This window comes from Phoenix dactylifera, chromosome 1, assembly GCF_051530095.1.
Source record: "Phoenix dactylifera cultivar Ajwa chromosome 1, Ajwa_hap1_PhDact_Kaust_v1.1, whole genome shotgun sequence".
In the NCBI taxonomy this organism is placed as follows: domain Eukaryota; kingdom Viridiplantae; phylum Streptophyta; class Magnoliopsida; order Arecales; family Arecaceae; genus Phoenix; species Phoenix dactylifera.
This window is the reverse complement of record NC_143190.1, coordinates 55,937,235-55,949,656: the sequence shown is the minus strand read 5'-3', so window position 1 is coordinate 55,949,656 and position 12,422 is coordinate 55,937,235. Positions and strand designations below refer to the sequence as shown.

The 12,422-nt window shown below is 37.8% G+C and overlaps 1 protein-coding gene across 2 annotated transcripts; it reads left to right on the top strand.

Moving 5' to 3' along the window:
• The first annotated feature begins 2,955 nt into the window (after positions 1-2,955).
• On the top strand, positions 2,956-11,846 carry HAG2 (histone acetyltransferase of the GNAT family 2). 2 transcript variants are annotated; one of them, XM_008801544.3, is made up of 10 exons: positions 2,956-3,319; positions 5,319-5,360; positions 6,533-6,642; positions 7,676-7,744; positions 9,041-9,079; positions 9,159-9,232; positions 9,337-9,436; positions 9,929-10,010; positions 10,112-10,272; positions 10,986-11,846. In XM_008801544.3, exons 1-10 carry the CDS (start codon positions 3,244-3,246, stop codon positions 11,640-11,642), a joined length of 1,410 nt encoding a protein of 469 aa, XP_008799766.3. In that variant the 5' UTR covers positions 2,956-3,243; the 3' UTR covers positions 11,643-11,846. The 2 variants fall into 2 exon arrangements, with proteins under 2 accessions (XP_008799766.3, XP_088563356.1); XM_088707230.1 differs by having other exon boundaries at positions 2,978-3,319; positions 6,488-6,642.
• The last annotated feature ends 576 nt before the right edge of the window (positions 11,847-12,422 follow it).

The following is a 12,422-nucleotide window of genomic DNA, read 5'->3' as shown; positions in this document are numbered from 1 at the left end:
TATGATTGGGTCATGATCGAGTGAGTGGTAATCTTGATTATACTCCTTTTTAGTAGAGTATTGGGAGGGTGCATTATGGCATTTATGCATGGCTTGGCAGTATCTGCAGGACACCTATAGTCGATGGGGTTGAACATCGGCCTTTGTGCACATAGTAGCCTTCTGGGTGGGCGGAGCCCAGTCCCTTCCTAGGGGGGACACGGCCCTAGGCGTAGGATCGGCCGGTCCTACGACTTATATTCTGCTTGCCGCCGGGCATAGTAAGACCCCGCGAGGTGCAGTATGGCTTTCCGCGGATGTAGAATTCCCGCGAGGTGCCGTTTAGTATGTAGATGTGAGATGGATTTCTGTTCTGGATACTGGCCAGCATTTACATGATCAGTGTGGTATCTTATCCTGCATATGCATGTGACAGTAGGGAGTTGTTGCTGGTTCGCCTGGGGCGTAAAACCCACCTCCCGATAGCTGTCTAGCATTTACATTATCGATATGGTGTCTTATCCTGCATATGCATGTGACAGTGGGGAGTTGTTGCTGGTTCGCCTGGGGCGTAAAACCCACCTCCCGACAGCTGTCTAGTGATGATTTACATATTGGTGTGGTGTCATATTCGATATATGCATATGGCAGTAGGGAGTTGTTGCTGGTTCGCCTGGGGCGTAAAACCCACCTCCCGATAGCTGTCTAGTGATGATTTCAGCATATTGACACCTGATTTGTATGTTCCAGCATTATGATCTGTTGAGCATATTCATGAGTAGCATATATGTTTACTTGATTATTCCATATATGCTTCAGATGAGTTGATATTGATTGTGGTGATATTGATGATTTACTCCATATTCTCTATGTTGAGATCATGTTCATCTTGTTATTGATCTTGAGATTTCATCTCGAGCCATGATTATATTCTGTCTCATGTGCATAGTACTCTCTACTCCACTCACTGAGTATTTAATACTCACTCCCCAGTTTTGTGTTTTTGATTGCAGGGCAGGTATTGTATAGAGAAGAGCAGGGTTAGAGATTGCCTGCTAGCTGTGCCGCTCCATAGTGTAGCATAGTATAATGTAGATAGAGGTTTATCCCCTTTTGGTGTATTATAAACCTTCTGTTGTATTTAGTGTATAGTTACAGTCATAGATCCTGTTGTGGATATGGGTTTGACCATGGATGAAATGGGAACCAGATTTTTATATAGATGAGTTATATGCCTGAGATGATGTATTGATATATATTGTCCAGGTTCATTATGTGACAGATTATGTGATTGCTGCTCTGACAGGTAGCATTGTTGTATGTAATGAGATAATCCTGACAGGTCACCATAGGAAAGGTGATCATTTTGTGCATGTATCATGCCAAAATTTTCAAGATTTATTGATGATTGATAGGTAGTAGGGTTCTACGCGGTGGCTGGTGGCCTTATGCCTACCCGCACCCTAGGACCGTCGCGGCGGCCCGCCGGGAACGGGGCGGGGGTCGTGACATTCGGTTCCGGTCCGGTTCCCCGGTTCTAACCGGACTGTGGTCAAGTCTACTGTAGACTGCAGTCGAGGTGATCTTTGTTGTCATATCCACCGCAGGAGCTATAAAATGAAAGATTTCTTTCTATTATGGTCGCCTAGGGCTTGAGCCGGCCCTTACTGTAGTTGAGATGATCTTTATTATCATATCCACCGCAGGAGCTATGCAATGAAAGATTTCTGCTCCAAGTTAGTCATATACCAAGCTTGATATTTATGTGTGGGTATGCTATAATTTTATGACACTATTATGCATGTAAATTATATCTTGGACCCAATCCCAGCCTACACCATAGAATGTATCGGAGCAATGCTAGAAGACTCGTTAGCTATATAAAGGCCATCTTCATGTCATGCGAGTTGGAAAGCCTAGGAGCAACCATGGTATCTTAACCAACTTAATTTGGATGCCAAATATGTTATGATTGTCAAGCAAGTCAAAAAAAAATACGACGCAAGTTTCTGTCACATCTTGGCAATAAAAAATTGGAGGAAAGCAACAACAATGTGTGAAGTTTGTATGATCAAGCGCATGTATTGATAATTCTTATCAATTGGATAAGTGCACTTGTAGATAAGTATTGTACACTTCTCTTGTTTCTCATACATACATAATTGCTGTGAAAAAATATGAATCTAAAAATACTTAGAGGATCCATGATGGAGTTATAGTCAAATCTCTATTTCACATACCCTTTGCGACTATAATGATTTATGCGGATATAAACCATCCTCCTCTCATTAGGAGAGCGTACGTAAACTTAATAATGGTGCATTAAAATCAAAGACTAATACTATTAACTATGATCAATTGCACTAAAAATATCGAAAAATTAAAAATTATGTGCCTATATATATATATATATAATTTTATGTATATATATGAGTATGTATGTGTGTGTATATATATATATATATATATATATATATATATATATATATATATATATATATATATATATATATATATATATATATATATATATGTATGCATGTATTATGCTTGTATATATGTATATACATGGCATCTCATGGTCTACCACTTTCTAGAATAAGTGAGTCTCCGCCAAATCTACTAACCAAGATCAGACGGATGAGACCACTCCATCAAGACGGGCTCGTAGAAGGCCCTCAAGTGGTAAGCGGATTTTTTTTTTTTTTTCTTTGTTATTTTGCTGGAAATGAGTGGATCTTTCTTTGTCTTTTTTTTCTTTCTTTTTTTTTTAAAAGCAGATGGATTCATACCTGACGAGTATGAATGCATCCAATAAAGTCAGAAAACAAAATGTTCTGAAGTACTCGGAATATTTCACCATTTCCATCCCATAGAGTATCTCTGGAGTGACTGGCCACATAAGCAGCCATTCAATCTGCAGCCTCATTAGCTTTTCGGAAGATATGTGCGGCTCGGCAGTTTTTTTTGTCTCTTGCCATGGTGTAGGTGTTACGGAGCAGTGAGTGATCATTGCCAGTCATCCCTAGAGCCTCCTGGATGAATCTAATTGATAATCCCTAGAGCCTCTAGAACGATTGAGGTGGCTCGTAACTCAAAACCCCCTGCCGACCCTTGCCTGCCCTTCTTTCCCCCCTTTTTATATACCTGCGCTCCCATTTCCCGCCTGTCCTCTCCCGGGGTATTTCGAAACCCTAGACCCCTATCTCGTCTAGGGTTTCTACCAAGGCCCTAAATCCAAGCTAGGGTTCTTTTTGAGAGGAAATGGCGCTGAAGCAGAAGGGTGGGGAGATCTCGGGGGACATCAAGAAGCGGAGACGCGTTGGTTTCGCCAATATCGGTATGGAATTCGGCGGCAATCACCTCACCCCTCTCTCCGATCTCTCCGTCGTATTGTTCTCTTAGGTTTTTGTGCTGTTTTCTTGTAATTTTGCTCGCTTTATGGTTTCAAAATGAGGTTAGAATCTTCCTCGAGCTGTCAGGTTTTCTATAATCAAGTCTTTCTGCTATTTTTGCATGGTTTTCTCAGGAAAAAACTTTTTTTTTTGTCCGCCAGGTTTTATTTTGCCTTCTTTGAATTAAACCCGTGGAAAATTATCGTTCTTGAACGACGCTGCCAACTTTAGCTTATATCGTCATTTTTTTTTATTTTTGCTATCAACCATCATTTTGTTCTATTGTTTTGTCTATTTTCCTCCGAGGATGCTCTGCAAGTTGGCCAGAGGGAGCTTTTAGATATAGATCTCGATGTTCAGTATATGAAGTGCTATCGTGATGGTGCATGGCCTGGGCTGGGTGCTTTCACTCTCAAAAAACCCTTTTTTAAAGCAAAAAGGGGGAAAATCAAATCTTTTCCAGAATTAGGAAGACTGAAAGGAGGAAAAATATTGCTACTTGCACTGGTTTCTATTATGGCCTGCACTGTCTCGATGATAATTAATGAATTATGCAATACGCCTTTCAATTTTGTATACCTTGGTACATATTAATCTTAAATGGAGAAATTTGATGAAGTGCCTAATCTTTTCTGAGTCCTCGAACAGTTGGATTGTTCAGGGCCTTTTGGGTATTGCTTTCATTTTCTGTTTTTGTTTTCAAAAAAACCAAGAAGAAAAATGTGTTGAACAGTCCCCCATATGATGAAACCAGTTTGCTTTTTCAAATTGTTTTATGAAAATCTTCAAGGTATTGGAGGCAAGGATTTTTTGCTTTCAGAAATGAGCAAAATGAACTCTATGCTCTACATCAATGTCCATGTCGGAATTCACTAATTTGAAGGGAAACAAAAGCAAAAATATAGTAGCAGTGCCAAACAGGCCCTTAGTAACTCAAAACTTTATTGTTTTCAAATCTTTTAAACAATAAAGTTTCAACGCGAAGTTCACTAAACAAGTCTTTAGGCATTCTTTTAATTAAATCAATCATGCATCTGCCTGCCAGCTGATGTTGTTGTGAGATCAGGTAAATATGATTTCATCTCATAAATCACTTTCATATATTGGAACTTAGAAATACTGTGCTTGGTTTCTTTTTTGAAATGCCCCTTTCCATCAACTCCTGAGCAGCCTTGGTTCAGGTCATATAGTTTTGGCATCTGTTCTTTCGGATCCTGATTTTATCTGGAGAGGTAAAATTAGGTCTTGTTGCATATTCCCCCCAGTCGAAGCTTCTTCTTGGCCTTTAAGCCTGGTTCCTAAAGATTCAACTGTGTACCATAATCTGGTGAAGATATGATGTGCAAATCTATATCCATACATGAATTTTTGCCTTCTGATTCAATTTTGCTGTTACCCCATCTTCAATTTAGTCTTTGTATGTTTGATATGTCTTAATTGATTGGACTTTCCTAATATGCAAAATGGATATCCCAGATTTTTGGCACAGGAATATCATATATCTCTAGCAAAGTGGTGTAATGATGTTAAAGCTGGTCCTTCCATTACAGTTGCTTGATACAATGATTTATGATCTTTGTTTTTGCATTTTATGTTCTTGTATGATGATCTATGATTTTCTTTTATTAATAAATAAAAATCCACTCCTATTTTTATTGCCCCCCCCCCCCCCCCCAAAAAAAAAAAAAAAAAAACAATTTAAGATTGCATTTCACTTTTACATACAATCAGCATTTGATTAAGTTGCATTTATCAATGAATGTTCTAAGTAATGCTACCAAATTTTGTTGAACTTCTGTGGGGGCACCAATGACTGCATTATTGGACCCTATTTACTTCACCATCTTATACTTTTCCTGAGCTTTTCTATGGTTCAATGTGATCTTTTATAGTTTAAAGAGCTAATTTTTACTGTAGTTTCCTCTTTTATTTGTTTCATTGTAGATACTGGAGTTGAGGCAAATGAGTGCGTCAAAGTTTTTCTTGGTATGAGCTTATTTCCTTTTCCTGCTAAATATCTTGAAACCATTTTTTTTAAATTTGTAAAATTTATTTGTAGGTCTTAGCTACTGATGTTTATCATGAGTAAACTTCACCTCAATTGTTTTTTTTATTATACCGATATGCCTTCATGTAGTAGCCCTGTTGATTAAGCTGTCAATTCAATTTCCATTTGTTTTCCCATTTTTCTTTTTTCCATATTGAGAGTTGCTACCTGATATTTTGATAACCAATTTTACTTTTTAAACAGTTATATTCTTATTATTTGGTAATGGCATCAAGTGTTTTTTTGAAGAGCTTATAATGTCTTAATATAACTCAAATTGTTTTGATGCTTGACATTATGTTATCAATGTATTCTCTGGATTATGAGGTCCCTTGCAACTTTGGTTAGAGTGCGCCAAGCCACTTGCACGCATACAATCAGAATGAGGATGGATTGAGACCTTTTGCTCTTATCATTAGATACAACTGTTTTTCTTTTGCACTTATTTATACCATAGTATTACAGTGACATTTCAGTTAAGACATCATATGTCAGTGACAATTCAGTGACATTTATATCATATGTAGTATTACAGTGACACATTTGGATTTGTTGACAGACATTACAAACATTGGCTCTTCAAGACTAGAATGTCTTGCTCTTCTTAACTAGGGGTGTAGGAATTTTTTGATGCAAATAATAACACTTTGATTCTCAGCCATTCTAAGTGCCAATGGCTTTAAGTTTGCGGGGACATAGCTACTTGACTTTGGTTGTTCATGGGTTCTAGACAATGCTTAAACTAGCAAAGGCCAAGGCCAAGGTAATAATTTGTTGACTACTTCAAAAATTTTGAGAACTGCTGAATTTACCCATGGAACAATTGGAAGAAAAGAATACAGTTTATCATAGGCAATCTATGAAAAGAATGACTTGTTTCTCTATTTTCTCAGAGAAATTAAAGCTAACCTCCTTTTAGCTAAATTGAGACTCAAGCATACATGTCCATGAAGTAACTCTATATCTCTACAAAGTTCTTTGGCCAAAGACAGGCACTCCTCACTAGTATTTACATTTTTGGTTATACACTTTTGATCTATCTAAAGGATGCTATTTATACTCTCAGTTTATTACCACCAGTATGACTTTGTGCTTGATTCCCTGAGTACAGTAAAAAAGGAAGATGAAGTGGGTAAAACAAGCAGCTATTGTATCGATCTGGTTGACCTGAATCATTTTTTTGGTGAAGATGGAAAGATATATGGCTATAAAGACTTAAAGGTAATGCATAAAGTTTATGCATGCATTTTAGATATATGGTAGTATTCTTTTGATCCATAGCTTGTATAAGTAAACTCAGCCATGTTTTATTTCTTATGTAACTTCTTTTAAACAGTTTCGTTAAGTTTGTTGGCAACCCTTGCACTCCAATATTTTGTGGTCTTTATCCGTCCTTGAATTGCTATAACCATTATATTGGGTTTTTTGGTTTATACTTGCCTGGTGAAGTAATAGCTTCTTTTTTTTGTGGCAATATGCTTATTTACTGTTTATGTTTACCTTCGATGATTTCTACATACATGCATTGATATTTATATAGAGATAATTCCAAGTTGGTTTGGGCACGCGAAATGAAGAGAAGAAGGTCCTGTAAGGAGAGTGATGAGGAAAGAGGAGCAAAACCTGCTGCCATTAACCTGGATGGGAATTCTGATTAGGGGCTGTGGAAAACTGGCTGTGTCAGAGGATGTAGACCTTGATAAAAATGGAAAAGAGATGATTCCTAAAGCTGGCACATAATAATTGGACATTATCTTCTTGCTTGTGGTTGTAGTTTGGGTTTTCCTTCTAATCTTTTCATCTCAGGTGCTTGTACTGTAGCATGTTATCATCTCCTTTGCAGAATATCTGTTATCTGAAAAAATACACCATTACATGACAATTATAACTGTTCTTCTCACAATTTAGTGGGTTCATTGTTAAGGGACTTGCTCTACATAGATTATTGTGTTTGAACTCTGAAATTTGAAAGTATAAGGAAAAGACTCAGTCAGCCTTTTCCTGCAAAACGTCAAATCATCTCGTCAGATCATATGATTATTAGTAAACAGACTTCTATGATTATACAGAGTTAAATGCTAGATCTAGTCTATGAACTGAAAAAATTGTGATCAGCTCATTTCTATTCATGCTACTGTAAAATTTTCTCTGCATTGTTGAAATGTAAATGAAAAAAAAACTAGAGGTTTCTGCCTTTTCTTTAAGTTTTTTTTCCTGGAACATAGATTTTTTACATCATCACTGTTTTCTGCAGATCAACATATGGTTGAGTATTGTATCTTTTCATGCATATGCTGAGATTACATTCAAGAGCACACAAGATGTAAGTATCATCTACTCAATTTTACTGCTTGTGGAATAGACATACAACTTAGCCAGCATGCATGTCAGGATTTTTCCATCTACTTATTTAGTCTGATTATCTGAACATGTGATGATTGGACTATATTGTAGGTGCTATATTAATTGATGCATCGTACATTGTGTACCCTTTGGCACTAATTCCAGAATACTTGTTATTTGCTATTCTAATTTGGCACTGTTTTCAGACATTTTAGGGCCTATTTGGCATCATTTTTATTTCTTGTTTTCTACTTTTAAAAATAAAACACAAAAATCGAGACAAAAACATGTTTGTTGTTATTTGTTCCTATTTTCTATTTTTCAAAGTCGTCTTTATTATTTTAAAAGTTGAAAACAAGATTTTGTTACTTTTATTATTTTGAAAAATAAGAAACTCATGATTTTTGCTATCTTTGCTGACACCACCACCTTTATCATTGCCTTTGTCACCATAGCTGCCTTTGCTGCCTCTGCCATCGCCACCATCATTGCCTCCACAATCGTAGCCATTGCTAATATCTCCACCATACCGTGCTGCCATCCTCACCAATAAAGTTGCCTCTGTCGCCTATGCTACACAACTGCTACCCCTTGCCACTAGCGCCGCCGGTGCCGTCACCGCCTTTGTCATACTACCGGCACACCTTGCCAGCACCGCTGCTATCGCCGCCGCCGCCACCACTATCGCCGCCGCCGCCACCAGTATCGCCGCCGCCGCCGCCGCTTTCTTCTTTTAAAAATAATTGACTATACTAAATATGTTTATATTTTTAAATATTTAGAAAAACAGGAGTATAATTTTTATTTTCGTACTTCTGAAAACGGAAAAAATGAAGCAACATCAAACAACACATTAGTGTATGATATCTTTTGACACTCATATATCAAAACTTAAACCTCACAATTATTCATATTGTAAAAGGTTACATTCTATTTGTATGAATACTATCCTGGTATGCATCTATGTGTTTTTTTAGCACCTTGTGATAGTTTTGGGTGATCCGAGTTTTATGATGTTGTAGATCTGGCGTTACTTTCATTGGTTTAGTTGGCTTGAACTTTGGCACTTCAGTATTAAATGGATTAGACTAAGATAGTTGATGAGCAGAAAGGAGCTGATAAACAAATCAAATATTTTTGTTCAGAATGATTAGAAAATTTGAAAATAGTTCTTTCAGCTTACCTGGTAACTGGTTATGATGTTAGATTTTCTTTCAAGTTATCCTATTGTTTCTGGCCCATATTTCTAAATCTAACTCCTGTCAATTCTTTTAAGGGAGGAAAAGGAATTACAGACCTGAAACCTGCTCTTCAGGTAATTCACACTTGTGAGAAGTGATGGTTCATCTTCAGATTCTCTCTTCTAGCATGATAATTGTATCCCTTTTTCGTAGAGCATATTTGGTGAATCTTTGATTGAGAAGGAAGAGTTTCTTCAAACATTTTCAAAAGAATGCCACTATATCAGGTACGGCTCAGTTGATCTGCTTCAACCCACAGCTTTCCTTTTACTTTGTGGCATCCTAATTCACTGCTCTTTTCTTTGTTTTCTGCTGGATTTTTGTGTCTCAGAAATATTGTGTCAGATGGAAAAGTCCTACATTCTGATTCCTTGAGGAAAGATGATCAAGCATCCGACATACACTTGGATGCTGAGGGCCCTACCATTGAGGTGCTCTCTTGTTGCAACTATAAGCTTGATTATGATAGTTAATGCACTGAGATCTGTACTTGCATTAACAATATATATTTCTAATTTTAAAGGTTAACCAATTTATTAAATCATCAATGTCCAGCTGTTCTGGTGGTCATGTTTTGATTTTTTAAGTAGTATGAAGTTTTTTCATTAACAATAATATTCTGTAATTGACATGGTTGTGCTATAATATGTGCTCCTATATATGCCATGGACCACAACTCTCAGAAATTTTATCAACATGCGTGCTTCCTCTTACATCATGAATACTGGACATTCTTCATTTTGGACCTTCTGCGCAACAAATCTTTCTAAGAAACAAACTTGCAGATGTTATGCTGTGATGTTAGTTAACTTAAATTGCTGATCTGAATTTATTATGTGAGAAATTTTCTTTTAGTTAATATCTAATTATAAATTCTTAAGCCTCTGAGTTTGACCTGGATGATGATACTTTATTTTCACTAGGTCATTTGTACGGAACTGCGCAACTTGCCTGTTGGTTTGCTTTATAGTCGTCTGGTACCTCTTGTGCTGCTTCTTGTTGAAGGTACTTTTTAAGCTTCTGCTATCATCTGTTGAAATTATCTTTGTTGTACTTGCTCAGTAAATCTTGTGAAGATTAATTGAAAGGTAATTTCCCTGGTTTAGGTGGCAGGCCAATTGATGTCACTGATCCAAGATGGGAGATTTTTCTTGTTGTGAAAAAGATGCAGGATCCTTCAGGGGATAGCATTATCCACCTACTAGGTTTTGCAACTGTTTATCGCTTCTACCATTATCCTGACAGTACTCGCTTACGAATTAGCCAGGTCGGCTCTCAAGTCTTCTCATTGTTAGTATTTTTGGCCTTCTGGAAAAACCCTAGTGATACTTTAAGGCTTTGTGCTGTTGAATCAGCAGGTCCATATGAGGTGGCCCATGAAGAAAACACATAGACCCAACTTGTACTCCTTTTAACTTAACAATGCCCTTACAGATGACGACGCTTATTGACCTACTTATGTACAAAAGGAAAGCCAGAATGTTCTCTGATGGCACTGATATCTAGCGGAAATAGACTCGCATAAACATTTCTTTTTCTTATTTAGGAGGAACGTTCTCTATTCCACTGTAATTGATTGAACTTGTGAAGGTTAAGGGTGCGTTTCATTTCTTTAGGTTGGGGGCTTATATTACAGACAAGGAACTGTAGGCAATTCTTTGCCTCAAAATTCCAGGCATATGATTTTACTTTTTCAGTTAATGTTTGCATGCCATCTCGAAGGCTCAACTTGTTTCAGTTTTTGAGTGATCATCTGAATGGGGCTTGCATAGATTCTTAATGTATCAGCTGGTAACAATTGATTTTGTGAGGGAACAAATCAAATTTGGTCTTGCAAGTTCATGGTTTTATATATTTAACTGCAGTCACGGGCTATATTCATTCGGTAGTTTTCTTCTGATTCAGCGAAAAATAATCAAAGCAGTGAAATCTGATTTTTTTAGCAGTTTTACTTACAAACTGTTTTCGTTTTGTTTCCAGATATTAGTATTGCCCCCTTATCAGGGTCAAGGCCATGGCCGTCGTCTTCTAGAGGCTGTGAATTCTGTTGCATTTTCTGAAAACATATATGATGTGACAGTCGAGGAGCCTTCTGACTACCTCCAGTATCTCCGGTCCTGCAATGACACCCTCCACCTGCTTGCTTTTGAGCCCATAAAGCCATCCATCAGTTCGGTTGTCTCTTACCTGAAGGAAGGCAACCTATCCAAGCGAACTTCCAAGTTGAGGTTCGCTCCACCAGCTAATGTGATGGAACTTGTGCGGCAAAAGCTAAAGATCAACAAGAAGCAGTTCCGTAGGTGCTGGGAGGTCCTCATCTATCTAAACCTTGATACCGAGAACCACAGGTGCATGGAGAATTTTAGGGCCTGCATCTCCGACCGTGTGAAGGGTGATATCCTGGATAAGAATGCTGAGGCTAATGGAAAATGTCTGATTGAGGTGCCGAATGATTATGACCACGACATGACTTTTGTCGTGTTCTGGTCGCAGGCCGGCGGGGAATCAGATGGCATTGATGGCAAGCTGGAGGGAGATCCAGCAACCCAAGAGGAGCAGTTAAGTCAGTTGATTGATAAGGAAATGGAAGATATTGCTGAGATTGCGCAGAAGGTTTCTTTGCTTCACAATTCCTAATGTGAGAGACGGGGGCTGCTAGAGTCTCGTCTTCTCTTATAGTCAAAAGTGAGCCTGACATGATGGTGGGTCTGTTTTTGTAAATTATAGCTGCATCCCATGTATCAGTTATGGGTTCTGTTTTTCGCAGTTGTTGTCAAACCTTTTTAAGGAACTGGATGCATGCCATCATAAACTCACTCACTCAAGTGACCTTTTCAACGAGTTTTGGTGTATTTTTTTTGAATGGGTTATCTCTGCTTGCTAATCAGTAAAATTAGCGACTCTATCCTGTTTCTAGATGGTATGCCATCATTTGGTGCACCATAGTTAGATTGTCAAATGCTGAGTCTTGCCAAATACTGTTTGAGGATTACCGTGTTTTTTTTTTTTTTGTGTATAACGGGGATCACATGAAGCGGGTGTGAATGCAGTTCACAAACTCAGAAAACAGTAAATCACTAAACGGCTCTGGCAGAGAACTATGGTTTCTTTATATAAAGCTATCGTAGTGGTTAGCTATAAAAGAGGCAATTCAATTAGTAGCACCATTTGCTTTTTTGAAGACATGTGTTGTTAGGTAGGAGCTACTTTTTTTTAGAAGTATGTGGATGTTGTAGAGCAGCGGCCTATTCTCTGCAGCGCTTTTTTGATCTTGAATTCACTCGATTACCGTGACCAAATCTCCCTCGAGTGCAGTGCTACTGGATTAACAAGAATGTTCAACATGCTCTTTTTCACCGGTTGCACTTCTTGCAATACATCCTATAGATGCCGTGAAATCTGAGTATAATACGAACG